Here is a 20840-nt window from a genome sequence, read left to right on the forward strand (position 1 = left end):
CCTCAAAATGACAGACGAAGAAGGCTGGCAATCAGTTTAATCGCGCGAGAAGACGAAGAAGCTGCGGATTTTTTGGCGCAGCTTGTACATAAACAATTCCAACGACTCGTCAGGTTTGACTAGTAAAAAGGATTCGAATAAACGCAAAGCTATTGCCAATAATAACGGCCAAACTGTCAAAAAACCTAAAGGTTCGCGAACGTCAAAACAAGACCCCAATGTCAACTGGAACAAGCAGACTGACTTCGTAGAGCAGTATTTCATAAACAAGAGAGACTAAAATCGTTGCACGGTAAAGCTCAGATACGAATCAACCAATCTTAAAAAAGTATTGCTGACGCTAAAATCTGAAGAAAGTGCCATTGAAAATTCAAGCCAAAAATCTTCCCTTGGACATGCGACAGCGCATATTACGACTGTATCGAAAGCATCTCAAGTGAACTACAGAGCAGTGGCGAAATCGACTCGTGTCGAATATGCAAAAATGAAGACAGTCCACCAACAGTTATAAGCAAGACGTGCGGACACGGGGTTTTGCTGTATGAAGTGCATAGTTAAGTATTTGGAATACGTCTACAACAAAAATTCTGGGCAATTGATTTGTCTGAAATGCAGACCATCCATACGATAAGAATGCAACATGTCAACTTGGTGCTTGCTATGGCATTATTGGTTGATACTTAGAATGAATAAAATGGTATAGGAACCTTACAACGTGTTTGTTTCACATGCTTGATGTTATATGCTTACAACGACTTCAGGCTCATATTGGCCTTAAAAAATAGCGGAATGAAAACTCAGATGAACACACGTTATTGTACAAGATTTTGACCCATAACAATTTTTTAACATGACGTTCGTTTGACGAAATTTGCTCGATATGATTCCGCACTATAAAGCGACTACAGCTCTGTTCTTATTTCAACTGCAGTAAGATCAAAATATCATAACTTGCGCATTCGATTTTGTTATGAACAAATAGTATCAGTATGAGCGCATCGAAATTTCGGTTAATCTTGTGAAAATTTTATTGAGTTCGGACAACGGGTTATAGAAATATTGCATTTAAAACCACTTACAAATAACACAATTTTTCTATTATCGATATGTTAACGCCGCTTTAGGTTGGTATATGAACTTAAATAAATATTGAAATGACGTTATGAATTTGCACCAAGAACGAACTGTCAAATGCTTTGCCATATGAAAATACCGAAAACTGCCATTTCACACACGTCAGACACACATATCAACTTTCACAAAAAAACTGCAATGTGGAAACATACATTTTTAAAACATGTTGTACTAGTTAATGCTCTCTATAACCGTTAATCCTGTTTCTTTGATAGTGATAGATCAGAAATTAAGATATTGACTAATGCAGCCATTTCACATGTTCATGCCAAAGCCAGGGCTTGAACCTGGATCTTTTTCATCCAGCACATGACTGGAGAAAGCGTTATACATTCTACTACTCTGGCGTTTGAACTGATCAATGCTGGATAGTCACTATGCATAGCAGTCAAAACCTAGCAATCATGATTGTGATCTGATATTCTCTTCAACAACAATACCCCGTTTGACCATGTATATGACATTTGTTCACATACGTTCAAGCAAACATGATATGCCAGTTTTGATTTGAAAACCTCAAGTATCTGTATTATACGTATAGCTAACATATTCTGCAATAAGAAAACAGTTTTACTATCCCAGCCAACACAGTGTTAATACATTTTGGTTGCTTCAATTTGCATTGCATACAAATTAGCTTGGGTAGAGAATGATTATTGTGATCAAATATGTATGTGCAGACCAAAATGCAAAATTTCAAGTGATCATCAGACTGTAAAGTATGATTTGTGTATCAACTTTCACAAATATCTGCAATGTGGAAACATACATTTTGAAAACATGTTGTACTAGTTAATGCTTTCTATAACCATTAATCCTGTGATCAGAACCAAAAATTGACTTGTGGTTGTGCTTGCTGGCTCACACACACTGAAATATGGGTTTGGAATGGCAATCTCTTTTTGCATAAGACCAGTTATGAGAGCCATGCATAAAAATTCTCATGTTCTTATCTATAGATACAAATAAAACAAATCTGAACAAAAAATTGGCTTGTGGTTGTGCTTGCAAGGTCACACACACACTGTAATATGCGCTCGGAATGGCAATCTCTTTTTGTACCAGACCAGTTATGTAAGCCGAGTATCAAAATTATTGTATTCTTAATCATATAGACGACTAAAACAAATCTGCACAAAAAATTGACTTGTGGTTGTGCTTGCTAGCTCAAGCAAACACTGTAAATTGCATTCAGTGATTTCTCAAATCATATCAGAGCTAGGACTTGAACCTAGATTTCCTTCTGCGAAAGAAGGCGTTCTTCATTGAACCACTCTGAGAATATGAATTGATCATCACGGCACAACAAACACACACAATAAGTTTTGTGGACAGACATGAACGTGCTGACAAAAAAACATGCTTTCAAAATTGCATTTATATACTTTTTTTCTCATCATTTGCATCAGAAATCTTATGAGAGCCATGTATAAAAATTCTCATATTCTTATCCATATGCATGAATAAACCAAATCTGAACCAAAACATGGCTTGTGGTTGTGCTTGCTAGCTCATACCCATAATTACCTTCACACATATTTGCACTGAAACAAGAATGCAGATGCTTATGAATCTGAACCAAGAATTGGCTTGTGGTTGTGCTTGCTAGCTCACACACACTGTAAAATGTATTTGAATGAAATCTGGTAAACAGACATTGTCATGCCTGCAAAATAGCAAAAGTTTCCACTTTTTGTGTAAATACCTTTTTTGCATCATTCTCAACCATAGCCGGTTATGTGGGATTTATATCAAAATTCTAAAATATACCTTACATGGGAACTGATCAGAAAAAAGACCTGAAACAGAATAACATATGCAGTTAGTTTTTTTGTAGAGAGAAAAATGTTTGAAAAAAAAGTGAACACATGTTCTTTTGTAATTCATACAGTGTATCACAATTTCAAATTCTGATTCAAGATGAAATATTCTACACTGTTAAGTCAACATGATAACATATGTGAGTGCAATACAATTTCTGTACTGACCAACATGCAAATTTTCCATTTTTTGTGTTAATACCTTTTTTTGAACTTTGTACACCATAACCTGTTATGAAGGGTTTGCTTCTTGATATTTAAATATCTATACTATAGGTACTCTAACCAAGACAAACTTCCTATGGGGTTTGCTGTTGATACACATATTTGTGTCAACTTGAATGAAAGATTGTTGTGGCCAAAAATTCACATGTTGGTAAAAAGCAAAATTTGTATTTTGGTGTGCTTATAGATTTTTTTTTAGTTTGGGACATGAAATGTGCTTGCGAATGAGATTTGAAATGGATAATTTTGCATTATATGGTCAAAAATATCAAAAGTAAGCCTAAATAGAAATATGCTGACAAATTAGTGCATATGTTTTCTGTCACATAAAGTATCATATTAAAATGTAAATTCTGGTCAGAAATTGTTCAACTTATGATTTGAGATGAAATATTCCATCACGGTGTTAGCAGCACATGGTAACAAGTAAATACTGAGTGTTAATTCATTGTAGAAATCAACTTAGTATGGCAGAGTTTGATGTGTACAAATAACCTACAGTCAAAAAGGTCTGATGCAGATAAAAAACAAAACAACACATATCAAGTGTTAAACTGACTGACTTTGTATAAATCAGAAGTTTTCACAAAAATCTGAATTGAAGTACACATTTTGTTTACAGTGTTTCACTTTTGAAACAAAAAACTACACAAGATGATCTATCATGTATTTTAACTTTCTTTGTTTACATATGGGATGTGTTGACATTTAAAAAAATCCACGGTTTTGTCCATCACAAAACAAAAAAAAACATGTTCGTGGTACTTATATGTCATATTATCCATGTTTTGACAGAATTCGTCGTTTCTTGAACTCTCAATCCAAGAAAGAAAGCCTGAAAATGCCTCACATACATGTATCGATACTGTACATAGAACAACACCCATTTTTCGGAAGGTTCGGATGAAACTCATATCTTTGAACGTTGTATTTTTCCAAAAAGCAAAGTAAACTACAAACTTTTTGTCAAGCAGGAAGTAAAACTATCTTTTCTAGAACTAATGACACCGCATATTCCGCAAAATTCGGCTTGTTGATAAAAATACTCGTCGATGAAAACATAAAACACTTTGTTTACATACAATTGGGGCTTTTGTCGACTTTGTGAAATTTCATGTTCTGGGGAAGGGACATGCATTTCGAGTTTTATGCTGTTGAGTTGAATAACGGCATACTATAAAAGGGCGAATTGATCGTGTTTGAATCATTTCGATTTTTGAAACTGAACGAACAACACGCATAATGAGTGACAGAAAAGCTTGCGAGCAATGGATGTCAGGTGTGGAGAAAAGTGGAGGTTTCCAGGCATGGTTAGAGAGGCAGAATAAGCATCGTGAGAATGAGTCGTCAGCTGGAAACAACAAAGCAGCTTGTAACAGATGGATTAAGAGCATGGGCGAAATGCTGCCAACTGTTTACGACACTACGTTAGTGATTGTGTGTCATACGTGCAAAAACTTTTTTTCGATGGTGAACTTTTGCCGTAGATGCGAGGGCCTCAGCTGTGTGTCCTGTACGCGGATCGACGATCGCTGCGAATGGTGTGGCGAAATTCAGGGTTACGGCCAAAACAGAGGAGCGAGGCTTTTGCATCTGTGATCGAGCGGACTATGTGGGCTGATCTAGTGGACTATGTAAACTGTTGTACGTTGTTGTTGCGAAAGATTGAATGTTTGAAATATTGATTGTTGCAGAATAAAATCGTTTTGAAACTACATATACATAGTTGTTTGTATTTGCTTTGATTAGAGTTGGATAATATAGTTTGAGAAAACATACGACACTGGGTTATATCAATAACTAACGCAATAGCGAAATCAAACATTCGTGCACACAATAGTACTTGTTTTTCAACTCTGCGTTTGGTAGTTGCACGAATAAGTATATGTTACTACAAGAATAAGAACAAAACGAAATAAACGGTTCATGATATTTATTTACAACACGATCATACAAAACCTACTCATGTGTCTATCAATAGTCTTGTTCCTGGACCCACCATTCGCAAAAACTGGCAATTCGGTGAATGTTTATGGTGTTCCAAGAACGCATCGTCTGTAGATTTCCAATGATACAACACAATGCCACAACGAAAACATTTGCAACGATCGTGTTGTCCCAAGTAGTACAACCCGCAAGAAGCAAGCTGGTATTTGTTTGGTTGTATTTGGGGAGACCAATGCTCAAACGTTTTCAGTCTATCGATATAGTTTTCCATGTACATACTTGTTTGATACGTGCAGAAAGCGTCGGTATCATCCATGATATGATATGATATTATATTACACATGCAATTGGTTATTTCAACATCTTTATACATTTTTTGTCTCAAAAATACTCTTGGTCAAACGTTACGAGTTTTGTTCTCTTGGCTTTTGAGCTCAACAAAATCCCATTTATGGTTTGAAGTCGTTTTGTGGGATCTTGGTGTGTCCAGCACAAATCATATTTCGGATTGATCAGAATAACCTCAATATCGACATAGTACACAATTTCCGTATCTGTCGCTTTCCAACATTGATCTCGCGTCGAAAATGTAAACTTCACATCTGGATAGAGATCCATGATGTACATTTCGACAGCTTTGTTCCACTTTTCAATATTCAAACGCAACATGTGTCGAAAAAAACCTAAATCTTTGAGTTCGACGGCTAGCATTGTTTTGTGTGAAGTGTACTAAGTCAAATTACTGCTATATAACATTTTTCTACAAAACAAACAAACACCTGTGAACGTTTCAACAATTTTATTCAATACTTTGAACATGTACAATTGACAGGCACGCAGCGACAGGTCCAGCATCGGTTTAGTCTGTTAATTTGTCTCTGCGTCATTTTGCCCACGCTGAGAAAGAATGGAGGACGTTTCGCCACCGCAATTTCGGCATCCCAGTCCTCAGTTTTTGGAGTGACGGTTTCTGAAACAGAACAAGCAAAAGTTAGTTACAGCATTCAACGTTTACAATCAAACCTCCAACACTAACATATGAAATTCTTAACAACATACTTTTTATCTCAGACAGCCTAATCTCCATATCCCAGTCCTCAGTTTTTGGAACCCGGAATGTAGTTGCTGGCACAGACATGTTATCGCTTTGAAGGTTAGATCAAGAATGATTTGATCTACCAGTCATGTAGCGCCTTTTATTTGCAGCGACTCTTTGACAACCACTAACCCAAAGCTGTTGTTACTTGTTTCAGTATACAGAATATTTAGGTTTTTGTTGGCCGTATTGTATTCACAAGAAACGAAGTTGTACTTTGATTGCATCAAACGCTCAATTTCCTCACGAAGTGTCGCTGAGTCATCTTGCTGCGAGACCTCAAGAATGCTTCTCATGCGAAATGAGTCAAGTTGTTTGTTCCAAAAATCAGTAGTGCATTTGGGTACGAGTGTTTGACCATAACGTTTGATTAGACACGAAGCCAGTTTGTCATGCGTATTCTTTGAAAATGTTAGTACTCCAATCATACTTAAGGCTTGTGTCAAGTAATAGCTCGTAGCTGCCATATCTTTGGTACATGTTCTTGAAAAATAAAGGTGACACTGATGAACCTCATTGCCGTAGTTATCTTCGTAATCGGTTTGTTCGCAAAGCAGAAAATCAAACCCATTGCTGTGTGAATCACTAAACCTGAGCTTCACAAACTGTATGTATTCAGGTTTAGATATATGAATGACAACTTGTTCTAGGTCTGTTTGTGTGAAATCAACAGGCAAAACATGTTTTTCTTTGATAACAATGTAACACGATGAATCGAAACCAAAGTTTTGATTAATGTGTGTAGCTAGCAACTCGGGTTGGTTTGCTTTGATGAGTGTATTCAATTTGCTTTCGCCTTTCCTTTCGATGCAACGAGCCATTTCTGTTATTCAAATTCAACAATTTAGGTTTTTATCATGGAATTTGTAATACGACGACTTGTATAAATACTGCAACAAAAACTGAATGTGTCTCATTTACAATCTGACAACAGAAGCGACAACATGTCGGTCCAAACATTGTGCGAAAAATTCATTCGTGAGAAAAGAAATTTCAATGCGAATGGTCACCAAAAGAAGTACATGTTCAGCGTTACATGTCCTTTCACAGATGTCGAGGGACTGCGTTTTACGTCGATAACTAACAGTCCGTATGACTACTTGAACTACAAGCCAACGCTGGACCATGTGTTTCTCGATGAACCGACACTAGCTGCGTTTGAACGATATGTTGACTTGATGTTTTCTGTTGCCGATGAAAAGATTGATATGTGCTACTTCAAAATATTGAAAACATTAGTACCAGAACATTTCGCAACTCTAACCGAGCGCATAAAGAAGGGTAGATACATGCAGTCGAATCCCACGTTAAACTACAGACTGCCGATATGCATAATACCAGTGTTGGAGTTGCACGGAATCGAGGAGTTTAGCAAAGTCTATTCGGTGAAATCCACTTGCCTATCTTTGGAAAGGACACAGATACGATTGAAGCTGAACACCTACTTTCGAGCAGTCATGACATTACTCGATTGTTCGGAAAATGATATCGTGGAAATATTGGTGAAAAAAGGAGTGCTACCGAGTAAAAACTTTCAGCTTGTCAGTACACAGAAAGAGCTCACAATAGGTCTGAAAATTGTGAGAAGCTGTGGTGAAATATACGAAGCGTTGCAAACTGGCATCGAAATGAGAGAGATGAATGCTAACGTATACTCACTGCAACCAAAATATGGATATCCAAATACAAATTTGTGTCAGGCGTTAGAGGTTTTGTTTGTGATGCATCCTTTGTACCGCAAGCACATCAACAGTCTTCACATTGAAACGGAGCTGATCGATGGGGGAAAAGGTAGACTAGTCAATGCTATTCCTAATCGTAAACGCAAATTTGCTGAACATTCAAAGGATCAGTCCAGTCTCCCCAAAAAGATGCTTTGCAAAATTTGCAAAACAAATGACTTGCCTTGTTCTGATAAGAAGGCGTGTTCGGAGCAAAACGAGATAATCAGTATGCCGGTCGATTTGGCAGTCGTGAAAGAAGATATCGTGGAAACGTTCACCCCAGAACAAGAGGTACAAGAAAACCCGATGCCCGTAAGCGATATGTTGCCCGAAGAAGACCCATGTAAAGTTTACTTCATCAATCAGTGTCAAAACGAAGAACACGAAGATATGCTCTCTCAAGCGGTTAGAACATGCATTCCCAACATTCACATCCCACCGAACTTTGTCGCATTTTGTGTGTCGAAGGAATTGCTGACAAACGGCCTCGTTTTGTACATTCCTGCAGATTTTGTGTTGTAGTCTGTTGTGTGCAAATTTTTTGTTATATAGCTATTACATGTGTTTTGTTAGATGAATGAAATAAAAACCAGCAATGTTGCGTTTCATACTATTTGTCTTGTTTGTGTCTCTATGTAGCTGTAACGATAACTGCTTCAAAAAATCGCCAGAGCGCGATCTGGGTATATACAATGGTGAATTCTCGATCGTTTCCTATGATGATGCGCTAGAAAAGTTACGCAAAATTGTATATATTCCTGAGAGAACGTACACAACGCAATATGATATTCTCGAGGCCATACGAAAAGTCATTAATAAAATGTTGGGCGTGAAAGACAATTATTTGACCATTGATAATCACAGGGACAGGTTTTGTTTCCAAATCAAAGGCAAACTCTTTTTGATTTTGACCGCGAATATAGGTAGGATGCTAGCTACTGATTCTCTATCGCGGTTCTTGGTACCAGACAATACATCTAATCATGTTGCAGACATCGAAAAACGCAGTACCGATAATGAGCTCGTCACATCGACAGTTTCAAACGAAATTGACACACACACAAACAGCGAAATGGAAAACACAACGCTTGCTTTTATCCCTAACAATGGTTGGACAACCACAAAGGTTAACAAAAAAAGCACGCAAGCAACACTGAGAGTTGCACACGAAAATACCACTAAAACATTAAGTAAAAAACATAACACATCAGTTGTCAATGCCCTTAGCGATGGTTCAACAACCACAAAGGTTGAAGAAAATAGCGATCTTGGCACATCGATAGTTGCAAACGAAACTAGCACACAACAAAACTACAGTGAAAACCATAACATAACGAGTGGTAATATCACTAATAATGGCTCAACAGCCACAAAGGCAAACGAAAATAGCGAAACAGGATCTGTCCTTGTTATAATCGAAGTTGTGTTTTGCATTCTAGCCGTGTTTGCAATCGTTCTTGGACTAATAGGATTTGTGTATAACGTTATAAAAAAAACACAGGAACTAAAATAAATATAAAACACACTTATACAAACGGATCTTGTCATTCTTGATGTTCTAAGCCAACCATGCGGTCGTTTATCGTTTTGTGTTTGTTCATTGTTGTCCGCGCAAACACAACAGTTCAAAGCGTTTCTTCTTACGGTTTACAAAACTGTTATTGCAATGTGTGTGATCCGACTAAAAGTATTGGTAAAATATATGATGGATCTTGCTACTTTATTAGTATTGAGCAACAGTTCAAAGTTGGAAACCAGTTTTCAACGCACGTCAATGTACGTAAAACTGTAAACAGTACCGACTATAATGCATACGATGTGGTCATTTTTGGACAAAAAAACATTCATCTAAAAACGGTTTTCACTCAAGTAAGCAACGAATTTATTTTGAACAACATTCAAGGTTCTATCAAGATAGCGCTGTTCAACAACAAAGATAGGCCTGCTCAATGCGTTCATTTGTTCAAACGAAAATATTTGGGCATTTCATGCGAAACGGCTAACGTAGCGCTGTTAAAAGCGGATCGAGGAGAGTTTGTGACTGTGTCACCTTTCAATCCGCGTGCGTACAAGACATGTTCATTTGACGAAAACGCAGCAGCGTCGATCACATCTCCTAAAACTTGTTTCGTGGTGAATGAAGATGGCCAGTGCTTACCAGCAGTGCTGCAAACAGAAGAAGAGTTTCAAAACGCTTTTGACTATCTGATTAACAGAACGCACGACCCGAAGGTGAATGCAATATCTCAAAATTTGATGTTCAAAATTGACAGTCTGAACGAAACGCTCGAATTAAACGATTACGCGATAGTCTATTCGCGAGTGTCATATGATGAGAACAATACGTGCTTGTATATCGACGTGAATGAAAAATCTATTTCGTATGAAGATTGTACAACAAAACGAACTCTGTGTCAGATTAGAATTCCTGGTATGGGACTGGATTCACCGAGTGACGATGATTCCAAAATAAACAGCTTTTGGGTCTTATTTATTGCACTAACATTTGTGGTTGTTTCTTTGGTTATAGTTATAGTTATTGCGTATGTGTTGCAAGGATTTCAATCTAGACGTTTACAAACTACTACAACAGTTCAAATAACAAGCGCCTAACTCGAGTATAAAACCATTCACGCAAAGTCAGTAGTTGTCATAACGTAAAAAATGTTCAGCTGTGAGTTTGTGGCTGCGATGGTAGCAAATTACTTGGAATGCAAGCAGTTTGAGGACTCAAATGACACTCTTTGTGACATTGTTGAATGTGTGGTTTTGCTTGTAAATAGAACGGTAACGATGCATGTTCTTACGAAATATGACTTGATAAACTCTTGTGTCGATAAAGACTATTTCGCCGAATTGCTTGAACAAAAGCTGAACAGTGGTTTGAGCTGGGATGTGTTTGTGACTGCATTTGTTTTGTTTGTTGCCGTCGTGCATGAACGATCGAAATACAACCTTGAAGGCTTCTACCACCTGGTCAAGATTCAAGACGTTTTTCGAAAGTATAGACTAAATGACTGGGTTGAAAAACAACCTGGTAAATGGAATGCATTTGTTGATTATTGTAAGCATGTTTGTTGAATAAAAAGTAGAAAACAGAAAAATACGTTTTTGGTTGTTTTATTCATATATTTCATATATACAATCATCACATTCACGGTCGCTCTGTAAACTAAACAATAAATTTGATTCCAACTCTACAAACAAATCGTTTTTATCGAAAATGTCTTTGATACCAATCATATCGATGATTTCCTTACACATAGCACAGCCGTTGGATTTCAGTAAATCATATTTCTTTTCAGTCTCGCCATCTCGATCAGCAATACTGAAAAGCAGTTTCGTTTCATCTAGTGTATCCCTTACTATTAGATCGACATCGCCATAATTATCGTCGTCGACGTTTCCAACAACATCTTCAACAAGATATAAGTACACGCTAAGGTGAACTGTGATTCCAAAGCACGTTAGTTTAATTTCATACTTGAACTCAGGTCTTGGCTCGAAACAAGAATTTGACCAACCCGGTTGAAACGTGTCAGATTTAAACTTATAGAACCTCTTAACTTTGGGCTTTTCAGTTGATGTGATGCTCAAATGCTTCGATACTATTTCCCACAACTGTTTTGCATCAGCTTGTGACTTGATGCGATCATACTTCGAAATTTGCGGACGAGCATACGATGACCATTTTCTGCGGTGAAAATACATGTTTTGAAATGTAACAATTTCCCAACAGACACTTAAATGGTTTGCGATACAGATCGTTACAAAATGTGCATATATAAGCGCTGCGCAAAACGTAAACTGCATTAATTGATGTTTGTGACACTCTTTCTCGGCATATTGCTAACACTATTCATTATCGAAGAACGAAACCCCGATATTTGGACTCGCAAACAGACCAAACCTGACAACGACAAGAAGAAGACATGATTTGTGTTACATTTCTTGCGGCGTTTTGTATTCAAGAACTGCGATGGTGGTTGTCTGTTAGAAAAATACGAATGGAATGCATACAGATAATGGAACAAATTCGTATGGACTTTCGAACAGATTGTTGCTGTGGTCGCAAAGACTGCACCAAACTAATTGCGCGACTTCAACTGGAGAAAGAGCAAGCTGTGAAAGACTCTCGAACTTGTATTGTTTGCCGCATTGAAGAGAAAACCTGTGTGGTAACTGCATGCTGGCACTTGTTTTGCGTAAACTGTTGCTGGCGCATGCATATGAACGGGAACAAATGCGCTGTGTGTAGAACTGAGATGTGGGGTTGGACGCCGATTTATTGGACCGATTAGAAGTTATGACTTTGAGTGTTTTTATTATCGATAAATAAACCGTTGAAATGCATTTTATGTGAATAAAAAGTAGAAAACAGAAAAATACGCTTTTGGTTGTCTTATTGCATGAACAAAACAAACACACAAGTTTACTGTTATTGTTCTTTATTAACAACATACAACAAAAATGTACAACACTTATGTCATCACATTTTCTTCTCTGCGCTTTCGACTCAGACTACGACTGAACACCTTTGTAAAGCTTCTCTTCCTAGGCCTTGAACGTTTATCATCGTTTTCACTAAGTTCGTTGACTGACTTCGGTTGAAGGTTTTCCTTTGACTCGTTTTCTCTTCTGAGCAATTCGTTATCATACGCGGTTTTGTTGTGAAATGTAAGAAGTTGTGGAATGCGTTTAAGAAACATCACCACTTCTGTCATGCCTAGGTGCTCAGCGAGTTCGATCATGTTTACCAGGCTAGAGATTGACTGCCAATCCGAGTAATCTAGCGTGAGACCGTTACATTGGTACTCAGACAGGTTCATGAGAATTTCAAACACGTTCATCAATTCTTGAACACTGTACTTCGGCTGAATCTTGACATGATTTGTCTTAACGTTAGTGAACATTTTCACAATTGCTGCTGGGTATGATTTTTGTTCTTTGCCCACATAAAATACAACCCTGTCTTTGCTTTGTTTAAGCGACTGAATGAGCTTTGAAGAGATTTCAATACCAATATCGTACTTCAGTTTAGTGAACAAGCGATTAGTGGCTTCGGTGTCAGTGACCCGTTTAATATCTTTAACGTTTATGGTTGACATGGTTGACATGGTTGTGTGTGGTTTGAGTGTTTCTATAGAAAAACTAACCTTAAATAGATTTTTATCGCAGTTTTCCAAACCGTAATTTGTGATTGTATAGACAGTTGAACATCCACAAAAAGTCATGTTTTTTCTTGAGCTGGGAATCACATCCTATAGTGTTAATCATGACAAGAAAAACATAAACGCCTAGAAGCGAATAAGGACATAGTGACGTGTTTCTCGAATGTTTGTATGTATCGTAAATAAACTTGATGTATGTGGAATTGTTAACTGTACTTTCGTCAAACAATGAGAAAAAATTGTAAGCTTTAAGTCGGTTGTATCCACAAATAGGATCGCCAAATACTGAATCAAAATGGCTTGTAATTTCGCTAGTTGTCAATTTTTTGAACAACGACATGCGTTCATCGTCTTTGAACTCATTGAGAACCATTGTGACACACGTTTGAATTCCACACCCGAGTTTTGAGTTCATTTCTACTAGCTTGCTTTCGAATATTCGTATTGGTTCTTCATATTCTGTTATGTATTGAAAAATGCATAGCGAGCATTCGTGGTGATGTCTAGAGTACATGGGTGAAAGCAAGTAGGTGTTTTGTGCTAACTGTTCGTCTTCGTCAACAATCAAAACCTCGTCAATATCCATTGATAAGGCAACAAATGTTTACAGTTCATTGATACAATTTATTTACAACATATACAAAAAATGTAACACACACAAGTCAACATAATCATACAATATTGCAACAACGTAGTCATTCGTCATCATCGCTCAATTCTAGATCACTGAGTATAGTCTTTTCCTTTTTCGGTTTCTTTGCAGCTTTCGTTTCACCAGATTTGCGCATTCTTTTAACAGCCAGACCGTTCATAATTTCCTTTTCATCATCGTTTAGCGTATCTGAGATTTCTGTATCGGAGATGTCGATATCGGCATATTTGCGTTTTTCCTCAACATTGGAAGATTTTATTCGCTCTATTAGCGCAAACATGTTTTCGTCTTCCCCAGAACCGAGTATTTTGTTAATCACATCAATTGGAATTCGATCGAAAACGTTAGAGCTCACAGTCTTCACAACATCGTCCTGCAGGTTTTTTGTTTTCTTGATGCCCTTTATCAGATTCTGCGTTCTTACTTTGAGGCTTTTGTACTGCGCTAGTTTGGCATCAATCTGTTTTAGTTTCTCTGAAAGTTCTTTTATCTTCAAATAATCGTTAGGCGACAAGAAGACACCTGACTCGACTTCAGAAACCAAATTCCTTTTCACGCCGTGATTGAGTACAGTGTTCGCAAACTGCTGTATTCGTTCTCGGTTGTTCGTTTTTATAGCATAGCTCGAGGTCAACATTGCTTGTGCCATCGTAGAAAGTGATTGCGAGTGTGCTTATTTTGTTAACTGCAGCTATATATATACGCTTGAAAAATAATGCACGCCTTACTTGTTCATCATTGGCTTGAATAATCGAATGTAGTACGCCTCTTTGGCTTTACGCACGTGCTTGTCTCGCTCTGTCTCCAAAACGAATACAGTGTACCGTTCCTTAACATCGCACAAGTGTTTCCCACATTCTATCAAATGGTCAGTAGCTCGACACAAATGCTGCTCTGTTCGAATATGAGAGTTGTGTGTATGAATGCGTTTTCTCAGATTAATGGTCTCTCCAATGTACTCACCGCCGCAAGTGTTGCACTTCAGAACATATATAACATCTTTTGATTTACAAGTCAAGTTCTCTCCATCTTCAACAATGTATACAAAACCACAATTGAACTGAAAACTGTTTCCACTCTTTATTTGAGAACATAGAGTGCAGCGCTCACCGTTACATGGTTTAACTTTGTAGTCCATCAACAACTCAAAATAGTGAAATTATGACTGAAAATGTGTTTATGCGTTTTTTGTTACAAAAACATGAAGATCAGCTGGTACCGTGAAATTTATTCCTTGTTCCTGCATAGCACAAGTAATGTCAAAACACGAACAGTTTTGCGAATTTAGCTGACTGATATGTAGAGTTTTACTAATTGTTGTGAAACAAAACTCGATTGTCAAGTCGAATATGAACACGTTTTCGTCTCCAATATCGTCTAGTATGGTTTCAAAAATGCTTTCGAGCAGTTCTTGTTTATTGATCAAAACGCTGATGCATTTAAAAACGTGGATGGAAAATTCTTGAGTGTTACCAATGCTCTCGCGTTCAATGGTATACATGTTGTCATACGAAGTCATTGTGAGTTATGACAATAGCGGATACAAACGCTTTGATATCTGTTAACTCTTTACAAAAGTTTCGTTATGCCGAGCTATGCTGTGTAGTACAATTATGAAGCAAATAGCAGCTATCACAAGCACAATGAATCCACCAACACAAACAGCGACAGTTTCCCAAAACGTTAATTTTTTTAGTCCCGGTTCGTCATTCAATGTACTTTTACCCAACAAAACCTCGCAAATCGTGGGACTGTGTTTGCATTTTTCGATTGAAATGGTCTTTGATCGCATATCGACATACGTGCATTCTTGTCCACTGTTCGTCCTTTTGTTGTACACAATGAAGTGATCGCTGGTTACAGAAGTGTCATCTATATTTTTTATTTGAAACTTTGCCTCACTCATATTGTGTGCCGTGTTCTGAGTAATGCTAACCAAATATGAAACAACCGTATTATCCAAATCGTAAACACTCGCAATACTTGAGTGCGAACAATTTTCATCAATCCGAAAACATTTGCCATCATTCGCTTTCACAGCACCAATATCGCAGTATGTGAAATTAGCCAATTGTATGTGTGGTACGCGAATGAAATGACCATTTCTCGCTATAAGCACAGCATTCGTGCTCTCGGTACAATTCTCAATTTGATACGTATTTCTATATAACGACATACAAATCTTATCAACAGCTGTGCCATCTTTGGTGCTGAAGACAGTAAGTCGATATGATGAAGCCTTTTTCGCGAGAATAACTTCGTTACTCACTTGTTTCACTATTTGACTTAGCATCGCACGTAAAGCATGATTACGTTCGTTGATAATCAAGAGTGTGTATTCACGAAACGGAGAAAAATGCGTATTAGAGGAAATCTTGAATGATGAATCCAAGTTGATGAAATAGCAACGATTGTTATGTACTTTACCGATTGTAGTTGAACGATTACATGTTAGGCAGTAACAATTTTGCAATCCATACGTAGATACTTCTGCAACGGTCTGCTTGTGGTGCTTAATTCCCATTTTATGCTTGTTGATAGCATCTTGCATATTTTGAAATTGTTGGTTAACGATGTTATCGTTTTTAACTGGCAGACTAACGGTGAGTTTTGGCTTGGTAAGAGCATTTTGAATTTTGTGAGAAGTTTGGTTAACAACAGTATTTTTTTTAACTGGCGGACTTATTTTGTTTTTTGGATTGTTGGTAGAAGTTTGAATATCGTAAAATGTTTGGCTAACGAAAGTATTGGCATTTTGAATATCGTGAATTTTTTGGCTTACGATAGGGTCAACGATAGGTTTGTTTGTTACTGACAGAACTTTAGTGTTTTTGAAAAAAAAGTTAGAAAAATCGATAATTGGTACATTTTCAGCGCTTTGCTTTTCATCCAAATTATCGTCAGAGTAATCCTCATCAAAGTTATCCTCGTCAGAGTAATCCTCGTCAGATTGATCATAGTCAAAGTCAAACTTATCATCGATTTTTAAGCGGATCTCACTCATTTCCTGCTCTATTTGTGTAATTGTGTCTCGCAATTCTTTGGACTTAGAAGGGATTATTTCCAAACCTAGATCATATTCTTTGATATACTTGGCGACTGACAAATCATTCATTTTTCTCTTCAATAACGCATTTTTGATTCGTGTTAACGCATGATCCTGTTTCTCGGGACTAGCACCTTCTAAATTCACATCGCACCATGTTCCGAACGTTTTACACAGTTCAGTATTAAATCTGATGAAGGCATGACCGTGCATCCCATTTGCACAAATTTCACTTCCATCATAGGTCAATGAAAAATTGTACGGAAACAAAGGTATCCAAGCGTGTGTGTAAATCTCAGTAAACACAGATTCTACAAACTCACTGATAGAGTACGTTTTCGGCTCAATTTGCAATCTAACTAAAAGACTTGGTAAGTCGTAAGTGATAAACATTGATCCCGCTACAAAACCATCAACTACACTGTATACCGGTTTTGAAAACGCTTTTTTCTTGTTCGGACATCTAGATAGACCTATGGATTTGCATTGTTGCTCATGACCTTCTAAACTAAACTCTGGGTTTTGCATCCATTTGTTGAAAAATTGTAAATTTTCTTTGACATCGTCGTATAATGACAAATACTCATAGGTTACGTTTATCAACACATAAAATAAACCATTCGTAACGTCAATCGGTGTATTATGTACATGCTTGAAACAAGACGGTTCATAAAAATTTGGTTTAGGACGTCCTAACGCATTTGTTTGTAAAACTATGGGACAAAACAGGGCAACTATATGCACGAACATATACATGACGAGTTTTTGATGCATTGTCATTTTGGAAAGTTCCTATATAAGTATTTTCAAACAACAAATTGAAGTTATTTGTCTTTCAGTCATTCACATGGATTACACCACAAATAGCATTCCTATGTGTCTGTGGACAGATTTCCAGCATGTAGAAATAAATACAAGAGAACATTTTGCACATCAATTCGAAACGTACGCAAGACTCAAAGCTTCTCTACAACCAACGAAGTTGATAATGTGTCTATTTGATGAAATTGTGGAATGTGTTTGCAGCAAAACAAACATAAGCAAAATCAAGATTCAACATGCGCTAATGGACTCTTGTACTTCAAGAAAAACCTTTTCAATTTGGTCGTTTCTGATCAAAGATGTGACAAAAGAAACTTTGAGAGTTCTTGCTACGAAAGCGAACCGGTGCAGATTCGATTTGATGTATAATTATACTCACGGTGGAAACTGGATATGTGGCGCAATAGATTTCCACGGTTCGGAGAAGTCAGAAGATATTATCCAAGCGATACTTGAAACAGAGAACGTTTTTGAAATGTTTAGTGCCAATGCGATGACAAAATTTACCCATCAAATTGTGTCACATCGTGATTGTTGAATAAAATGTATTGTATTATAGCTTGTGTTTTTGTGTTTATTTTTTGATACTTCTCGAAAAACAAACAATACGCAAAATCGTTTTAGGTTTTTTTATTAACACATACATGCACAATCGAACACAAAAGAACAAACATGCCATAACTGTCAATGCCTGAGTCTTACATCTTCTTTGTTCATTTTCAATATCCATGTTATGATTGCTTATATTCAAATGTTTTGAGTCGTAGCGTTATCGAAAATACACCTAAACTTCCTATACAAATACATGGATGTTGCCTCTCATATTCATCCATGTATTGAACGAATGCCTCATAGTCAGAAAAATAAATATACTCGGTCTCTTCATCCCATAGACGTTCAACCTGATTTTGTTTTTCATCATCGATGCCACTGATTTCGTCCGAATAAAAATTGGTTTCTTCTCTATATTGGTCGTCCAAAAACTGTTCTTCTATCATATCATCGATATCACGGCTTCTGCAAACCCAACACATTTTTCTATCATGTATCTCTGCATCTTGATCATTGGAACCCTTTTGAAATATGTGATTATCATCGTCGATTTCGCCCCGGTAATATTTTTGCTTTTGATAAAACTGTTCGTAAGATTCGAAAACCTGTTCTTCCAGTATATCGCCAGCATCATTAGTTCTGCAAACCCAACACATTTTTCTATCATGTTTCTTTACATCTTGATCATTGGAACCTTTTTGAGGTATGTAATTATCATCGTCGATTCTGTCCTGGTAATATGTTTGCTTTTGATCTCGTTTTGCATTGCGTATTTTTGTTCTTCGTTTCTTTTTCAGCCTGTTTTCAGCCTTTTTACGCTGCTTTTCAGTTTGTTTTTGATAAGATTTGTAGCGGGTACGAGTACAAGTCTTGTCAATTTTCGCCATTAGCAGCTCATCCAAATCACTATAATTATCGTATTCGTCATACTTTTGGTCATCTTTTGTTTGAAGACTTTCTACCGATTTATTTGAATATTTTTGGATATCATCGCTAGAATGAACATCTTGATCGCTTTCTGTTTCCACAATTCCATAATTATCTCTTTCATATTGCTTTTCAAACTCGTTTTCCAAGTACCTATCGCATAACTCATAGTCAAGAAATTCAAATTCAAAAGGACAAGCACGACCAAACCGTCGATGACTGAGTCTCACTATTTCTTCTTTGTTCATGTTCCAATCGAACACAAAAGGACAAGCGGGGCACAGCTGTCGATGCCTAACTCTCACATCTACTTTGTCCATGTTCCAAATGGAAATGTGCGCATTGCAAAACACGCATCTAACGCAATTAAAAATAGTGTCGGAGAAATTCTCTCTCGTGTCGGAGATGACACAAGGGTCGTAGATGAACCCTTGGCTAGCCAGGTCTTCCTTTGACACGCTGCGTTTGGATGGCCTGTCTTCAAAGGTTTGAAGTCTCTGGTCCATAGTTTGATAGCGACTGAAGGCTCGTGGTTCAGATTTTCTAAGCCTCGCAAAACGACTGTACACAGACATGTTTGCAAACAAACGTTCTTAGACTTACTAACTCCTATTTATACCATTTTTTTGTAATGACTTATGCGATACAACTCTCGTAGTACAATTAGTGTATATTGAAAACAAAATTAGCCCGGCAAAATTAGCGGGGGGGTCTTTTTTAAAACCCCACCCCCCTTATTAAACCGTCAGAACATTTTCCGGGCATATCATATAGCGCCGCATCCCGCACCAAAAATGCACACAAGAAAAAAGTGGCTGTGGTATATGCACGTTTACAAATGAATAAAAAACGTTTCTCATTTTGTCAATACACACATTACACAATAAGGTGTCTGTTCAAAATGAAAATTTCTGAGTCAACTAAAAGTAAACTTAACTAGAAGTACACGTGAATATATGAAAGATGGATGCATGTATTCGCTTTAAAATCATTCCTTTGAAAACCCGATCCTGACAACACTTGATGGTGCAAATATAATACATTAATGGTGCAAAAATCATATACATTAAACGGCTGTCATATCTTGGTCATGTAGATTTAAGCGACAGATTTGCAGTGTTATTTATGACTAATGTATAACAAAGTACACATAGATCACGTTTATTGACTTTACATGTTCTCTTCTCTCAGACTTCTAATTTAAACCGCCCACGACATTATCGGGAATTCGAATATTGACGATGACACACTGTTTAAACAATTTACACCTTAATATGAAACTAAAGAAACAATTCGTGATATTTAAAAAAAAGACTTGACATACACAAAATACATAAAATGAAATGTACAGATATCAAACAGATTGTAAAAGTTAAGAATCATATTACAACGTAACAATACATAACAATAAGAATAGGTGGCTGGAAATGTTTTTAATACAATAAATGGTCATTTGGAACATAATTAATCTCCGTAAGATTTCGAAATGCAATATCAAATGACATTTTTTAAATGTAAATATTACATCGTATCAAAATACTTGATTCAACAAAAAACACTCTAAACATACATTATTTTTAATATAATGAAATAGATGCCATTAAAATAAATGTCACAAAGCTAGACATATACTATCGTTTCTGTATATGGGAATTATATAACTTATAAATTTCTTAACTGTTACATGCATTTGTATTGTAATAGACGCAACCAGCATTTGAAGA

The 20840-nt window shown here is 36.9% G+C and overlaps 4 protein-coding genes across 7 annotated transcripts in view; 1 reads left to right on the plus strand and 3 right to left on the minus strand.

Moving 5' to 3' along the window:
• LOC127873085 (uncharacterized) overlaps window positions 1–20840 on the minus strand; it is a 309934-nt gene that overhangs the window by 237096 nt on the left and 51998 nt on the right. The window lies entirely within an intron of this gene.
• The window catches only part of LOC127873077 (galactose mutarotase-like), a 320608-nt gene that overhangs the window by 199322 nt on the left and 100446 nt on the right, over window positions 1–20840 (plus strand). The window lies entirely within an intron of this gene.
• The window catches only part of LOC127873084 (uncharacterized), a 344149-nt gene that overhangs the window by 113919 nt on the left and 209390 nt on the right, over window positions 1–20840 (minus strand). The window lies entirely within an intron of this gene.
• On the minus strand, window positions 5925–19918 carry LOC127873069 (uncharacterized). The gene is made up of 2 exons (XM_052416651.1): window positions 18017–19918; window positions 5925–6096 (listed from the first exon to the last, which is right to left on the minus strand). The coding sequence occupies exon 1, from the start codon at window positions 19689–19691 to the stop codon at window positions 18369–18371; it is 1323 nt and encodes a 440-aa protein (XP_052272611.1). The 5' UTR covers window positions 19692–19918; the 3' UTR covers window positions 5925–6096; window positions 18017–18368.

Source organism: Dreissena polymorpha, chromosome 3, assembly GCF_020536995.1.
Source record: "Dreissena polymorpha isolate Duluth1 chromosome 3, UMN_Dpol_1.0, whole genome shotgun sequence".
NCBI lineage: Eukaryota > Metazoa > Mollusca > Bivalvia > Myida > Dreissenidae > Dreissena > Dreissena polymorpha.